This window comes from Lonchura striata, chromosome 3 (genome assembly GCF_046129695.1).
Source record: "Lonchura striata isolate bLonStr1 chromosome 3, bLonStr1.mat, whole genome shotgun sequence".
NCBI lineage: Eukaryota > Metazoa > Chordata > Aves > Passeriformes > Estrildidae > Lonchura > Lonchura striata.
Genome location: NC_134605.1, coordinates 27,580,090 through 27,597,321, shown reverse-complemented (window position 1 = coordinate 27,597,321; position 17,232 = coordinate 27,580,090). Strand labels below are relative to the sequence as shown.

General features: G+C 39.8%; 1 protein-coding gene across 2 annotated transcripts in view; it reads right to left on the bottom strand.

The window, feature by feature from the left end:
• The window catches only part of PSME4 (proteasome activator subunit 4), a 43,445-nt gene that overhangs the window by 18,005 nt on the left and 8,208 nt on the right, over window positions 1-17,232 (bottom strand). For both annotated transcript variants that reach the window (XM_021537670.3, XM_077782000.1), the window contains exons 4-20: window positions 14,506-14,550; window positions 13,688-13,837; window positions 12,948-13,011; window positions 10,681-10,755; window positions 10,441-10,563; window positions 9,938-10,030; window positions 8,745-9,010; window positions 7,112-7,298; window positions 6,379-6,468; window positions 5,373-5,437; window positions 5,123-5,273; window positions 4,176-4,274; window positions 3,750-3,819; window positions 3,284-3,351; window positions 2,550-2,765; window positions 1,263-1,420; window positions 559-654 (exon numbers count right to left, since the gene is read on the bottom strand). In XM_021537670.3, the coding sequence (XP_021393345.2) occupies window positions 559-654; window positions 1,263-1,420; window positions 2,550-2,765; window positions 3,284-3,351; window positions 3,750-3,819; window positions 4,176-4,274; window positions 5,123-5,273; window positions 5,373-5,437; window positions 6,379-6,468; window positions 7,112-7,298; window positions 8,745-9,010; window positions 9,938-10,030; window positions 10,441-10,563; window positions 10,681-10,755; window positions 12,948-13,011; window positions 13,688-13,837; window positions 14,506-14,550 (2,016 nt within the window). The remainder of the gene's footprint in view (window positions 1-558; window positions 655-1,262; window positions 1,421-2,549; window positions 2,766-3,283; window positions 3,352-3,749; window positions 3,820-4,175; window positions 4,275-5,122; window positions 5,274-5,372; window positions 5,438-6,378; window positions 6,469-7,111; window positions 7,299-8,744; window positions 9,011-9,937; window positions 10,031-10,440; window positions 10,564-10,680; window positions 10,756-12,947; window positions 13,012-13,687; window positions 13,838-14,505; window positions 14,551-17,232) is intronic.

Genomic DNA, 17,232 nt, shown 5'->3' with positions numbered 1-17,232 from the left:
AGCACACAGACTTGTGGATTTTGTAAATGTGCATTTCACTGGCATTTAATTAATTTTAACAAGTTAAATTTCACAGCAGTAGCACACAGACTTGTGGATTTTGTAACAGTATGTCTTAGTTCTCACATGTATAAATTAACCATTTAATGGTTAATTTAATGGGTTAACTTAATTAAATTAACTATTTAATGGTCTGACCCTTTGGGCCAGACTTTGTCAGAGGCAGGGACACCATAATGACGCCTTGAACCCAGAATTTTGATTTCCTGGTTAACAGACCCTCTTCAGTTTTATTTAACAGGCAGGAATTTGGTCTCTGTCAAACCTGTGAACACACTCATTCAAACACATATGGCTCCCTGCTGTAGGGAAGGGCGGGAGAGTTTGAGTCCTTTCCTGACAAGTGAATTTTCTGTATCTTGGTATTTACTATGAGTGTTCCCTAAAAGTAGGCGTCTAGCAACAGTTGTGTGACAACAGCAGTAAGAAAGCATAAAACCCAGCATGAAGGAACATAATCAATGAGAATGTTTGGGATGCAAAATAAGTGTTACTTACAGATGAGCCACCCTTTCTCCTTTGAGAGGAGGCAGAATGTTCCCAGAGCCAATCAGGCAGTTGTGCACAATGGCAAGACACTGCTGCACATCATCTCTTAAGCAAAGAGGAAAACCTGGTTACTTGTCTGTTAATTACTTGAAAATACACAAATGACAGACCACACCTTTTTTGTGAAGTTTTACAGAAGTTTTTTCTTTAATTGCATCACTTCTAAACACAGGAGGAAGCACTGCAGAAATCAAGCTGGACTTTTTGAGACAACCTAATTTGTTTACAAACCCCAATATTTAACTTCATTTTCTGGAAAACATGGCAGGTTTTATATTTCAAAACTGTGCAATTAAGATAAACTAATGTGAAAACTGATTTGAAGAATTTTATCTAAATCTCAGATAAAACCTATAAAATAACTCCTTACCCCAAGGCCCAGACAATTTCTTCCGTCCATGGGAAGGATGAGGGAATACTTTAGGAGTGAATATTTTACAGTCTGAAGATAAATTAAAATGTAAAATGTGAACAACTTTTTTCCTGTGTTACTTTAAGGAAATCTTGATGCTATCTCAGCTGAAGTAGGAGCTTTGGAAATCTTAAAATAACATCAAAGTGCAACAATATAGTATTTCCTCTCAGTTTTTGTACTACCTGTGTGACTGGCAATAACTACTAGGAATGGATACATGCACCTTTCTCCATCCTACCTGGACATTTCCAGCTCCCCAAGTGCATAGAGCTCCAGCCTGGTGAGCTCAGGCTGCAGGAACGTATCCAGCAAATAAAAAGCAAAGCTTATTTCCTCAGATGAAGGAACATGCCACTGGATGTCCAAGTTCCACAGGTCACCTGGCTTACCCCAGTCCTGCAGCAAATAAAGATGCCTCTTATTAGTCAAGCTCTTTGAATTGTGTTTTTAAACAAACAGCATTTAGTATTATTAAAAAACCCCAAACACATGGGAACTAGCTACTGCTATAAAGTAATATGGTTATCCTGACAAGTCCAGGAAAAATACCATTACCATAAAATCAAACAGAAATCCCAATCCTATGTTTGCCTACACATACCTAGAAAATAACACGTATCTGAAAGCACTAAAAGGAAAAGGACTGCACTGGTCTAACTGAAATATAACTTAATTATTCCTTTGACTGGATATAAATTCAGATACATTCTTAAGTACAACTCAGATTTTTCACACTCCCATAGAGAACAGCAAAGTCATCGTGAACTTTTTCAGTTTCAGACGAGGAATTTAAAATGATTGTGTGATTGTTGGTCTTTTGGGGTTTGTTGATTTGTTTTGTTGGGGTTTTTTTTTGTGCTTAGCATTTAGGATATTTTTGCTTGTTTTTAAGTGATTAACTGGCCCAAACGGGTGTCTCCATTATTTACAAAACTGGACTAGCTTTCAGTAACAAGAGATTATCTGCAATTGTCAATTATGTAAAAACACTTTTCAGCAAAATGCAGTTGTATACTGAAATAGGCCAGCTGAAAATTACTGCCTTTAAACCAGAGTATCGATAAATTGACCTCAGAGTCTTAACAGCAGAGCAGCATATGGCTTCCAACAGTTTTGGTAACTTTTAATATTGCCACTTCTGCTTTCATTTTATCTCAAGCTCATGGTAGAATCATTATTAGTCATTCTGCTGACCTGTAAAACACCACATCTCCTTGCTGTGTATTAACTTACTGTAATGATGCAATCACGGTAAAAAACACATATCACAAACCACTAGTAAGTCATATAAAACTACTCAAAACTATAAAACTACTCAAACAGTCAGTATTCATTTTTTGATATCAATAAACTTAAATCAATTGTAATTTCCTCTTCATTTCAAAGCCCAAAGCATCACTTCCCATTGCTGCTACCATTGTCCAGAACTCTCCAAATAAAACCATAGAGCATACAACTGTTTTTTAAAATAAAACAAACAAAAAAAAGTCAAATCCTCTAATCCTAAATAAATGAAAATCCTTGCCTTGATAGGAAAGTATTCAGAAAGAGGCTTGTCAAAGCCACCTGGCACACTGCAGTACTCTGTGGGGTAGATAAGTGTAGCAGAACGAAGAAGATGGTGCAGTAGGTTACAAGACAGAATGTAACCCTGCTTACAGGTTAAGTGTAGGGTGCGCTGCAGTATCTTCCCAAACTGCTCCCTGTACAGTAGCAGCTTCTTGCCATCTACTCGAGTGATCTGGGGACACAGAGACACATTGCAAACATCAGTCGGGTCCTGCAGGGCTGGACAGGGTCACACTGCTCAGCCCATCTGGGTCAGGCTCCTTTCCCCAGCTCCCACTGAACTTGTACACGAACCAATGCTGCCACAGCTACTGGAAAAGTTTCAGTGATACCATCTGCTTGACCATATCCTGAATTTTCTAGCAATACTTCTGTATTTTCTTAAATGAATTTAAAAATATTTCTATTTACCAAAAAGCTTCTTATGTTTCTCTCTGCATTGATCCCTGTTCTTTCACTCCCCATCAATAGCTGCTTTAATTTCATCCCACATGCAACACTGTGTTTATTTGCTTCAAACAACAGCAACTCATGCTGCATTCAAAGTTAGGTAAAAACCAGAAGCACTCCAGTGCCATTCACACAACATTTACGTTGCTTTAATAGAAGTTTATATTTTTCTCCTTTCAGGGGCAGGATTAAGCAGGATGCAGTGACACACAAGCATGGGAAAAACATCTTTGGGAATACCTCTGATAAAAGCTGAAGATTCCAGAGCAGCTCCTTATCTAGTTCTTCATCATGTAATACATCATCATCTAGAGGAACAAGGGATAAGCACTGCTGTCACCACACTCCAGCCAAGTTTTCCAAACCAGCTGCATTAGAATCCAGATGCTTCCATCCCAAAACCTGACTCCCAACCCTCCAACTCACACTGCACCCATGTCCAGCTGGAAGTCACTTTAGCTGGTGTACTGTCCTGAAATGTCTGGAGACATTTCAAACTGCCACATTTTTAATGTGGTCTTGCAGCCGGACAGATTTTGGCCTTGAAATTACACAATTGTCACCTTGGGCTTTTTAGAGAATAACGGATTTGTCCATTGCTGAGAAGAACTTGTAAAAAACATCCAGAAGTTTTAGGTATTCTTTTCATGCTCAACAAAAACAACCCAAAAGCAAGCCACTAACACTGGAAATGTTAGAAACTTACTGCCTGTGAGGTGAGTTATGACATTGCAGCAATGTGGTACAAAAAGTTTTAAGGACTCCTCGGGGCGGCACTGCAAACAACATCACAAAAAGTCCATTTTAAAGCACAGTATCTGAGGGAATTCAGCACACACACTGATAAATATCTAAGACTAGATTGCATTCCAACTCCACTTCAACCTACAGACAGCCTGACTTCATGATTCTCAGTCAATAAAACCTAAATTTAACATAAATGCAACATAAATACTGCATTAATTAACCTCCTGAAATATTGCTATATATAACAAGCCAATTTTAGAAGACATAATAGTAAGAACTACCTGTATTGGCATGAAAAAAACACAGATATTACACAGGAAAAAGCAGCAGCATTAGCTATTTTCTTTTTTAAAGAGGGACTGAAGTTATGAGGATTTTCTCTCACTTTTACTGCAGCTCGGCACATATCGGCAACCATTCGACCAGCAACTCTTGTCTCAAATATATTTGAAACAGCAAAATTGAAAACCTTCTCCAAGGCAACCTGAGGACAAAAAAATGGAGATTGCTTTAAAAAAAACCCAACAAATTAGGTAACTCAAAATGTTTGATGTTACAAAGAAGCACTGTCTCTATATAACCCTGTGTTCTCTTAAACCAAAAACCTACAATTCATATGGAAAAAAAAATCAGAATAGAGAGACAGAGAAAGCAGCTCTGTAAAAGCCTGAAATGTTATCTTTGGGAAGAGAAAACGTGGATAACTCCTGATGACTAATATAATTTAGGGTAATTCTGAAAAGCTACACAGATAATGTTTTCCAGGAATAAGTCACAGGCTGCTGACAGGAAAGCTTACTTCACATGTCACAGTGAAGGAAAGCCAAGACATCCCTTAAGTTAGCAAATAGATAGTGAATTAAGTAGCAACTACTTAATATAATAACCCATATTCTCTACCCTCTCCTTCTGAGTTATTTTGATCCAGGTAATTTTTCTGATCCCATTAACCACACAGCTCCTTGAACGATCTCTTCAGCCAACTGAAGAAGCGGCAGGGAGGGGGAAAAGGAAAGCAGAAACTTGGGTGGGTCAGCATTATCCACAACTTAAACTGGTACAGGGATAAAATAAACTGTTGGAACGATTTCTTCTTGTGTTTATCATCAGTTTGCAGGAGAGTTGTGTAGGGATGTAGATAAAATCATGAACCAAACTAACAAGAATTCAAGCTGCCCCCTCAGTCCTTTCCTTGGTTAAATGTAGAAGTTCACATTCACAAAGGAAGGAAAGATTTGAATGCAACTCTGCAACTGATTTTGAAAACAACCAGTTGTTGTCAACCCAAAATTAAGTTTCCTAAAAGAGACAAAATGCCCATGTTCTACATACCTTAAAGATATCCTTTGAACACTGGGTAAGGATTGTACTGAAAGTAGAAGAGAGACCCAGTTCCACCAGACTCTCCAAATGAGTCATTTTCTCTGTTTCAGTCTCCTCTCTGGTTTGTTCTAATGTGCTGCTCTCTATAAGTCCAAAACATCTACACAAACAAACCCAGTAAGTGCAGGGTTAGTAAGTGAAACTGGAAAGCTGATAAAGTTCTTCATGCAAAGCTTTCCCCTATCCTTAGCTCACTCACCTATCCATAAACTGCAGCACAAAATCCTCAAATTCAGCAGATGCAGAACACAATTCTCTCTCCACCTACAGTTTTCCAACAAAAAGGAAACACATGAGGTTGGCTTTTACTAAGGAAACAAAGTTTATTTCCTATATTAACTACTTCCAACGTCTAAATGAGAACATCCTCCAGTGTATTTCCCACCATACAGACTCAAGTGCTTCATGAAACAGTTATTACAGGTTTCTGACATTGTCCTGTCCCAATTTTCTGGTCTGGATGTGCATCCAATTAACCTCTCCAGTGAAATCAAGTCTGCCTCCGTGGATATAACCTTTGGCCTCACCACTGATCCTTTGCAGCAGGAGGTCAGCAAGTGCCAGGGGTGCTGCCAGACCTGCTTTCCTGGCAGAGATTTACATTAAGTATTCATTGAACAAACTCCTCTTCATTTTTGAGTGCTGCAGCTCTGGAACAATGAGATTCACCTTTTAATTTGGGCAACCTGCCTCTGAGCTACAGAGTGTCCCAGCAGCAAACAGGTGTGGTGATAAGACTCACTGTCTAATGCTGTTACTATCTCCTGACTGGAAAATATTAACAAATATCTGGCGGGAGAGCAATAGAATCTCAATCAGGGAAGGGAAACAGGACTTTAAAGATGAGCAGGGGTTTCTTTAGGAAGAAAACGGCCCTAGAAAATGAAGGAAAAAAAACCCATCTAATGCACTATTTTAAATAACTACAGAGTCCAATATCCTCCTCAAGGCAGGGAAAACTCCAGGTTAAATGACACCACACAGGGCCCTGAGCAATTCAGTTTTGACATAGAAACACTAAATTGCCAGAATTTAACATTCTCTGCAACAAGTTGTGACTAAGAACCATTGCAAAAGCCTATCTGCACACTGGTATCGCCCCCAGTGATAGAAACAAACAGGATTAAGATCTTTCCATACACTGCTAGAAATTAAATTGAAAACTAAGCTACAGCTTTGTTATTATACCAATCCAGCACTCTTACCTCTGAAAGATCATCTCTTTCTTGCAATACAGATGAACAATCTACTAAAGGCACCAAAGTAGAAAATGTTGCAATGAACTGGAATGTAATCTGTTGAGAGGTACAAACAGCTCTTTAATGAGTGTTATTGTATCTACAATCTACAAGTTAAAATATGTGATTCTTTAGGATCTAAAGAAAATGATACTTAAAAACCCAAATAACTCCAGAACTCAATTCTTCCACCCTAAAACTTCAACAGCTATTTCAAATTTCATATATAAAACTTAACAAGCAGCACTGTAAAAAACAGTCCCAATTTTTAAAGTAATGTAGCCATTATTCCATGCTGAACTTGAAAGCTACAAAACCCCAATATTTACATTGTTTTAAGTAAATTAATATGAATTTCTGAAAACATGGACTTTTATAACTTAATATAATGAAAACCTAGTAATAAAGGTCTTCCTTTTGATCTTAAAATACTAAGAATATTTGCAAGGAGCTGTGGAGCAGCTATTTAATTCTGTTTTTCAGAACAGCCCAAAAAGTCAGTACAATGCTTATCCCAACCACTTTGCACTGTTAAATGAGCCAAAGAGACTCATAATATTAAATTTTTAGGCATAAAATTGTGCAGGAAAAAAAAAGGCTGATAAATTCTGGACATGGGAGTTACCTCCCTTCAGAGAAATATAAAATACTAGTTAGTTGGCTCGTTATCTTCTGAAAAAGGCAATATTTGTACACTCACCATGCACTTGCTGAAGTCATTTGGGTCTACCCCAGGCAAGGCTCTCATCAGCAGAGGTAGCATGTGTGTGGGACCCTCAGGAAACCACTTTCCCCCAGACACCAGGCTCCGAGCCACTCCAATGACACAGCTCAGGGTGGCTGTGAGCTGATGGGGCTCTGTCAGGGTCTCAAGTGCAGGATATGTTCTGTAAAATGGGAGGCAGGCAGATTGGCAACAGTAATGTTTCTAAAGCCTTCTAAGTAGAAGTGGACTGTACATGGCATTTTCTGCATTAATCAGAAAAAAAATTTATGTTTCCAAAATTGTTTTCTTATCATTTTCTGAAAGATTTAATTTTGTTTTGTTACAATGCTCCTTCCATTGCATCAGTGCTATCCACCACTGGTTCAGGATTAAAGACCATCTGAGCAGCTGCAGCACACAAATTAAGAACAGCATCCAAAACTACCACAATTTCCCTGTTTGGACTTGGTGGAAATGCCAGCTCTAAGTTCTTGTGACAAACAGCCTTGGCTGCCTCTAAACTGAGAGGGGATCTCTTACTTCATGTTACATTAAAATCCAGACCTCTTTATCAAAACCTGGGAAGTTACTGTGATTTTTAAACCTATTTTTTTTTCAGTACTTAACACTTTTTAAACAAACCACATTACAACACTTCCTGCTGTTACCAACAGCCTCCAGACAGGAGTCACAGTGCTCTGTCCTACATCACCCAGAGCACAGCTCACCGAAATCATCTGGAACTGCAGCCAAGACAAACATTCCAGGGATAGTTTTAACTACAGAGGTGTTGGGTCTGCTCTCAAGACAGAAAAGGCAGCTCTACCCAGCACTGCTGTCCTGCTTGCGACTGCTGGGCTTCGCATGTTTTGCAGAAGAGTGGATTTGTTGAGTTTTTACAAACAGCTGAGTCAGGGAGGAGTGGAACACAGGAAGGGCTCTTCAGTCAGACTCATTCCTCTGCTCTTTTGTTAAAGTACAAAAGGCTGCATAGGGAACACACACAGGGGCTAGGAGGAAAGCTTTCAGTGGAGCAGGAAGGAGCACCATTCTTCTTTGGGAATTTCAGGCCTCAAGGCATCAGAAATAGTACAAACCAAGTATTTCACTGGGGCACACCATCTGACAATTACTAAGTCATCAATACCAGTGATTTTAAAACTGTAACATGCTCTGAACCAAGCAGAAACATAAAATATATCTTTATTGCTACACAACCATCCTGTATATCTGGAAACTACCAGGTGTCTTATGAATAAAGGATACAAAGCTGCTTTTTCAACTGATCCACCCACTATCTGATACAAAATGCTCCCAGAAATGCAAGCCACCTGAGGACTGCCTACCCTAAAGCACATGAGCTGTCAACAGCTCCCAAAACGATGCCACTTGCCAGGTGTTTAAAAAAATAAACCAAACAACAAAACAAATCAAATTAATTTAAAAATTGACTTCTCCCTTATTCCATTCTGACTGAGGTTATTGCTCAGGAGGGTGTATCAGCAGCTTCTCTCACTGCAGGCTTTCATTCACATCAGATAATTTATTTATTATTTAGTATGACTGCTTTTCATATTTACTTCTTGGGAAGAGCACACAGATGTTGCAATGCTCCTCCAAAACTTACTTCTCAAGTACAGGTGGAATTACTAATTCAGGACGCATCAGTGCAAGGTTCTGCAGGGCCTGGGCAGCCTCCAGGCTTCCAGTTTTGCTGAACATTGCCAGGAGAACAGGCTGGATGATGCATTGCACGAAATCTGTCACGTCCTGGTCAGTGAGTTTGTGGCTCTCAGGGACAGGAGTCAGCCAGGTCACCTTCTTGTAGCGCTCACGGTGCAGTCTCCTTACCACACCACTGGGCAACCTCTGCAGCAGCTTCATCAGTTTGTTCTGGGAACAGACCAGAAATGCTGGTCAGTGGCTTGGCAGCAGTACAACCTGAACTGCTCAGGGCAGAACAAAAACTGAGTCAGGCAAGATCTTGGATTACACGACCACAATAAGGGAACACTCAGAAGGGCTCTAAATTATGCTGTTCACAATTTGCTGCTAAACTTCATTTCCCAAAATATCAGTAATTGTGCTGCCAGCACTGTGCCTTATGATTTAAAAAGTAATGAAAGAAAATCACATAATTAAACAGTTAAGAATCAAGATTATTTACATAATTAGGACAACTTTGGGAGCATTCTCTGCACATTTACATGCAAGCAAACTGAAGAACAAGACAGCTCCCTTGGCACTGCTGTGACCAGCCTTGGTGTTTTAATCTCTATTTTCCACCAGTTATCACAGGGAGATTCTCACATTCTTTAACAGAAGATTCCTCTAGTTACACCATCAAAAAATAATGCTTCAAACTAGACAATGCATTAAAAATCCTTTTTGCTTTGCTTAATAGAATCACAGAATGGTTTGGGCTGGAAGGGACCTCAAAACTCATCCAATTTCAAACTGCTACCATGGGCAGGGACACTCCAGTAGACCAAGTTGCTCCAAGGCCGAGCCTAGATTTTTATAACTTGAAGGCAGTAAGTCAGTAAGAAAAAAGTGACATCACACAGGTAATACTGACTGTGTGTGTGAGCCTCATTTCCAGTGCTGACTTATTTTTCCTGGCTATATCCAAATTAGATGTCTTGTTTTGGACTTCTGCACTGACATGAGGAGTATGGTTTGAATGACAGTGCAATCGTGGATCTTGGTAATCCAAGGCTCCAAGCACCACACATCAACAGACTACCTGGAGCACACAGGGCTGACAGATTGAAATCCCTGACAAAGTTCTCGCCTTGACACCCAAACCACTTGACTCACCAGCCAGCGTCCGTTATTTGAGGGATGGTAAAAAGAAGCAATGCTATTGAACAAGCCAGACAAGTGCTTCTGCACCAGCTTACTTGGTCCACCCTGAAACAAATAAACCACAGGATTTTATCACACAGACCAAGACAAAATGAACAGGTAACAGCAGCACGAGCACAGAAGTGTTCTCCCCACAGTTAAGACTTCAAAGCAGCAAATCACATCGCACCCTCGACTCAGCACTACGAGCAAATTCTCTCCATCCCATCTGCCGAAGTTCACACTAAAACAGGTGCCTGTTCTTCTCCCAAATGCCACAGGCAGCAGCTGTGATGCAAACCTTTCCAGCCCTATTCCACACTGACCGTGGAGCAATGGACTTGACAATATAATTTGGGAAAAAAAAGCCCAAAACCACACTTCTGCAGTGAGCTCAGCAGAACAAATATTCATCTTAAATACGTATTTAAATATTTGCATTAATTTTTGTTTCATTTTATGAAGTAGTTACTCACCATCATGGCTGTGATCCACATGACTGCATGTCCTACATCATAAGCATTTGTTAAGAATCTTGGAACAACAACCTGATTGCTTCCCACTGGCAAATTTAAACTCCTTAAAATCCTAGTAAAAATCTGACAGGAAGAAAAACACACATTGGCATAAATTAATTTTCTAATCCAAAGGTGTTTTAAAAAACCAAACCCACTAAGCAAGGTAAGTAAGGCATATCATGGAAAGAGCACTGTTACCTTTGGTACATATGGATCCCAGTCTATGTACCCAATGTTGTCAGTGGCCAAGCGAGCAAAAAGATTGACTAGATGCTGAAAATAACCAGAAAAAAGGGAATATTCATTAGAATATATTGAGAATAAAAGATGCAAAGCCCTCCAGCTACTTCACATACACAAGATAAAAGCTACCCATGGCACTAAACTTAGGAAGGGAGATCTCATGCCATCAGAACCACCAAGATGTGTTTCACTGGCCTAAAATAGCATTTATACAGAGACATGGAAGAAAATTCCACCAACTCATCCATCTAGCTTTTCCCAATACTTAGCTGTTCAGGACAATTAGTTCCTGTAGGATCCATCCTACTCAGTGTGTGCTGCTGGCTGACATATTTGTGTGCTTTGGTTTAAACCCATCAGTGGCTTGTAAAGGTCACAGGCATCAGCCATCAGCTGGGAGAGCAGTCTGTGACTGCCCATGAAGAATTACACACTCCATCACCAGAAGACAGCCCCAGGAGTTGAAAAGGGAACTGGAAGATGTCCTCAGGAAAGACAGTTATCGAGACTGAGCCAAAAAAATAGATGAAGTCTCACTCTTGTATCCTGATGATGAAAAGCACATCACCCACCAACTCTGCTTTTAAGAGCTTCTCCAAATGAGGAAAGACCCACCAGGCTCTTGATGCTTCTATCAGTATTTTGAAGCAATGACAAAGCCAAAAGGAAGGCCCTTAAATAATCCTGCCTAATTCCAAGACAGATAGCCCAGAGGAACAGGTCATTTCTCAGGCTAAAGGACAGGACAGCTTTGGGAAACCCACAAGCTCAATTTGGGACATCAGACACAGCCTGAAGACAAGGGTTACATTTTCTCTAATGATCTGTGTTTTTCATTCAGTATGAGGAAATACACATTGAAAAAAAATCCTTACTATGCACACAAGGAATTGATTCCACAGCTCCCCTTCAAATAGCAAGTTTAACTCCTGCCAAAGCAAGTTAAGGAAAAGCCTGCAGCATACAGAGGCTTAAACTGGATTGCAGAGTCAGAACCCATGTGCCTAATTATCTGCATCCCAACCTGATGGAATGAACCTGACTTTAGGAAATGGACATGACAGAAAAGCAAACGAGAAGTGAAAGCTTGGGGGAAAAAAGCAAGCAAACTGTCAGAATACAGTGAAAGAGGGAAAAAAATATCAGAGATAACTTGTGAAAGGGTGCTGATGATTATTTGTTACACAGTTTGACAGAAACAAACTAAATCATGATGTTCAAGTGCAGGCTGCCACAGTTCTGTCAGAAGGAATAGACAGAATTATGGGTTTTTTTAGGGGGGGAGAAAGCCATCAGAAAAGCACAAAAGTGAACACAGAATCTCAAAATCAGCTTTGGCATCACCAGTGTTTGAATCTGGACAACTACTAAGTGCTGGGTCCAAGGCTGCCTCCCTAGATTTGTGATGGAAGGCAGGAAGACCCACGAAATGTGCGACCACAGTGGTTTGGAAATCAGCTTTCTCCTCAGACACGGAGAAGTTCTCCTTGTGTATCCAGGCAGGAGATTAGTAAAAGGAGACAGATGGCCAATGAGCTTATGTTCATACTGAGCAGAGAAAGAAACTGGGGATAGGCCAAGTTTCACTGCAGCAAAGCCAAGGCACAGCTCAGCTGAAGCCAACAGCACTTGAACTGTTGCTGGGGCTGCCTCCAGACGGCGTTTTTCATTTCCCAAGTTTGGATCTCCTCACATGAGGCACGCAGCAGGGGCACACAGCTATATGGCAGACGAATACATGGCAGACTACTTGCCTTGAAAGATACAGCCCAAGGGAATTTTTGGCCAAGGGGTTATTTCATCTCAAAGACAACAGCAGCTCATTGCAGTGAAGGCAAAATATCACCACTCAAAATTAGAGACCGCCCAAGATGTATTAAAAGACAGAACAGAAGTGTAATTTCTAGAAATCACAACTGCACTTTGCATAATTTTAAGTATTAGCAGCAATCTAGAAAACACCAGCACTCCTAAGACTGGAATGAAAAGCTGCCTGAGCTGGCCATTAGACAATGTTCACCAAGCACAACTGCAGTCTTGTTTATTTAGATGGTAATTGCTTGCCAACAATAATGAAATTATTGTCCCTGCTTTCTTGTACTAGTCAAAGCAGAAGGGAGAAAATCCTTTAAATCACTGTTTGGCTTCAATTCCTTGCAAGCACATTATAGGAATATTTAAATGAGGATTTCTTCTAGCGTAGATGAAAAGCAAATACTTACTCCTTCCCACTGGGGAAGATTTTGAACCGACACCCAAAGGCCTATAAATTCATCAAACCAAAGCCTGAAAGAAAACAGAAGCAAAATAATTTTAACACTGAGAAAGCAGCTCCCTCACTGAATATTTTTTCCTCACTTTGAGAGTGGTTGCAGGAATTCACCTGTCCCTCAATTCTTCAGCAGGAACAGAGATCAACACAGACATGCCTTTATCAATTTGCCGCTCACAGCATAGTCCCAAATCTGACTTTTAGTCCTTGCTTTTCTTCTTTATTTCTTCTCTGACTCTTTTGAGCCCCCTTCCACGCAACTGTCTCTCCAGGAGTTTCCTTATCTACCTCTGCTCTACCATCCCAACAGATAAAAACAAATTACACTTCATCTCCCTCTGCCTTGCACTGTGAAATTTGTCCCTTCTGATCAGTTGCCACAAGTGTCACTAGCTCCTTCTCTGAATTCACCTGAGGCCAAGGATGCAAACCCTCCATACCAGTCTCTGACTTAAATTCACCTTTACAAACTCCACTTAATTCAATTTAGTTTGATTTGCTGTGTGCTTTATTCAGTAGGGAAGAGGGACTAAGATTCCTGCAGGTTCCTTTTACTAAAAAGCAGGTTGACAGTATTGCTGTCTCGAACTGCCAAAAATGCTGCTGGTGTCCTGCCACCAGTGACTTCAAATCATCCTGTAAAAGATGATTCCTTGTATTTGGAACAGAACACTCTTCAGTGACACCTACTTGAAACCCTTGTGGTGAAGTTCAGGGGGAAGGGTGGTGGGCAGGAAGAGCTCAAAGTAGGTGATGGCCTTCTGCATGGTCACATCAAAGGGACACATCAAAGGCCTCCACTCATCCAGCATTTCCACAGTGGCATCTTCTGGGAAATACCTGGAAACAAGGAAACCATTGAAAACACACAGACTTGGCTTTACAGTTTGGCTCTTTTTAAGTGTGTTGAAAACCAGCTATTAATTTGTCATCAATGTTTGCTTTAGAGTAAAACCATGTGCCCAGGGGCCATAGGCAGGCAGCCCTCACCTCCAAAAACCTTCACAAAATACAGGTAAATCAAGGACACTGTGGTCCATCATTTTAAGACCACCAAATAAAGATTCTTATCTTGTTGAACCAGAGAAGAATCTGTGCAATGCAAAACCACTTCACTGTGAAGGCTGGTAGAAATCAAACAACCATTACTCACTTTTGATGCAACATAAAAAAAAAAATATCACTTCAGGCACAAGGATCATTTATAGAAACATAACAGGAACACTGGTGATTTAATTTATTTTAAAACACACTAAGTATGGATGCAATGCAGTATTTAAAATGCATATTAGATAGATTTTTTTTTTTTTACAACAGAATTATTGCAACCAAGGCTGTTAAAAAGGAAAAATAAACCCCAGAAAAGTCTCTACTCTCCATCCTAAATTTTTCAACAGCAGCTAAGCAATAACAGGTAGAGTGAAGTCTTTTAAACACTTTTCCCCTACTTCCTAAGTTAATATTAAAGATATTAAAAAAAAAAAAGAAAGAAAGAAAGAAACACTTACGGTCTGCAGCTCTTCACCAGTGTTTTCAGAACACTTTCTACAGAACTGAAATGAGAAGAGGAAATGTTAGGAATAATACATTACTGAATTTCAGTGACAGTATAAAATAAACAACCATTTGCTGACCTTTCCCTCCAGAGCTTAAGATAATGCTGATGCAATTAAATGTCTTCTTTGAACATGCATTAGTTACCTGCCTTCTCCACAGACCTAACTAGAACGATTAAAATTGCTCTGCTCAACTCCTGGTCCTATTTTTTATATACTACTCTGGTATTTCCTGCATTTAAGTGAAGAATTACTATCACTTCATGGAAGTGACATCCTGCATTTCGTCCAAGAACAACCAGCAAAGTGACTTCTGGGGGAGATGAAAACATAGAAAAATGGGTTTGTGGAATTTCATGAATATTTGTAAGATAAATAAAGGCAACTTGTTGCTTGTAAGCTCCAAACACCATATTTGTCCTTCTCAAATATGGTTTTGGGCTTTGTCCAGTGGTTCTAAGAAGAAAGGAATTATCTGCAAATCAAGGGTTATTTCATTGGAGCCCCTCCCAAGTAACAGCTGGTTTTAAAAGTGCTTTCATCTGCAGCAAGAACACTTATTTGAGAAATCATTTCAACTCCTATTGTCACCTATTGTCACAGGATGCCATCAAACCTTTAAAAAGACTAATTCTCAGAATAAACTCAAAGAATGAAAGGGAGGGGGAGCAGAGAGTGATTAACCAATGCAAGCACAAAGGTAGTAAATTGTCACGTTCTTCAAACCTTCCATTTATTACACAACCACCTCAAGACTAACCTGCACTTTTACCCAAAAACAGTTCTCACAGAACAAGTTATTTTTCTAGAAACACAAATATTGCACTCCTTCATTCATCATCCGAAAGGAGTGCTAAAAAATGCTTTTTTGCTCAGAAAAAGATGATGCAAATCTATAATCTTTAGAATTTCACCAAGATCAAATTACTTTGAGACACACAAATACTTAGCATGCACTATTGCCTCTCCAGTCTTACATGAAGTAAATTGATCCCATACAGCTAGGAGAACTGAAAAATGAATAAACCACCAATTCCCTTCAACACTCAAGCCAGCAAAGCCCATCCAGCCCTCAGAGAACTGCTTCAAACAGTGCCCTAGAAGATGCAAAATTACGTACATTTTATGCAACAGTAAAAAAGGCAACTCAGGACCCCTCCCAGAAAGAAAATTTCAAGCTAACTGACTCTAAAATGTGAAGAAAGGCCAACCAGTCATTAAACAAAAATAAAACCAAACTCTGCAGAAAGCTCAGGAAGATCCTGGATTCAAGTGAATATTGTCCTTGAAGGAGTTAGAAAAAAGATAACAGTTGTTCCAAGAGCAGATAAATAAAGCATGAACCAGCACATTCCTTAAGAACATTAAAAATTTACATGATAAATGTTTGGGTGACAAAAACAAACAAGCTCTCCCCAGACTATCATTCCACTCAAGTCAGCTCTCACTAAGGAAAACCTGAAGGACAGGAATTTTAACAAACACTGAGGCCAGAGATCAACAAAGTTTTAAAATTAATGAGTTTTAAGTCAGATTTCAGTGTTTGTCAGTGTGATGGAGCAAAGGAGAAAGATTGGGATGTTCTCTCCTCTCTTTTGGTTACAAATTTAGCAAGCCAGAAAACAAAAACCAACAGCAAGACAATTTCGTACCCAAGGGCCTTCCATTCAAGACAGTTTTCAAGTACAGCCCAGCTACAAGAGACATCCTGGAACATTCCCATTAGGGGACTCTTAGGAAAGGACAGGACAATGCAGCTGGGGAGGTACATTAAAGAACACCCAACACCACTTGCAACACCTTTCACTGTTATCTTTTTTTGGCACTACAGGATTATTTTCTTCTTTTGGAAAAGGCATGATTTGCAAGTTGGTTTCTTTCCCCCCTTCATTTACACAGAGAAACATGTTTCAGTTAAAATTATTAACATGTAAACTGAGAGAAATGACAATTACATTATCAAAAAACAGTAAGGTAAATTTCAGTTTTTCAGAAGGTCTGAAGGTGAAGTCTAGTCCTAAAGTGGACACTCCACCACAGAGCTTAAATTAACACAATGGAAAGAGCAACCAGCTACAGTTTCACAAATTATTTTAGTGATCTCCTAACAAGAGTGAGCCATCTCTCACTGGATTAGTACAGCTAAGCCCTTGTTTCTAAAAAAAAAAACCCTAACAAAGCAAACCCCACTGCAATCCCACTGCCACTTCCACCAGTTTTCTGCATTTTTCATATACCAAAACTCCTCTTACTGTTTCCCTACAAAAATTCCCAGTGAACTCTTGACACAGAAGCTCTTCACAACCCCAAAGTTGTTGCTGGCTGGATTTTCCAGAAGCCATTACCTCATTGCTAAAGCGCTTTCCATGATTTCATTTGATTTAAGAGGAAGGTACCCTCAACTCTGTAACATGCACCTGCACCAATGGTGATTTCATCCATAATCACACACAACAATTGCTCCAATGGAAAACTTAGCCCTCATTTAAACCCCTGAAATATATTTGCTGGTTAAATTAGTTAGAACAGAGCCCTGGAGAGCCACTCCACACTCACTGCCTGTGTCCCCAGTTAGCAAGGTTGACATCCAGTGCGACATTCTCATAACCAGTAGTGTCAGATTAACATTGGCCTTCCAAATACAATTATTTATGCAGAGACTTCCACCTGTGTGACAGT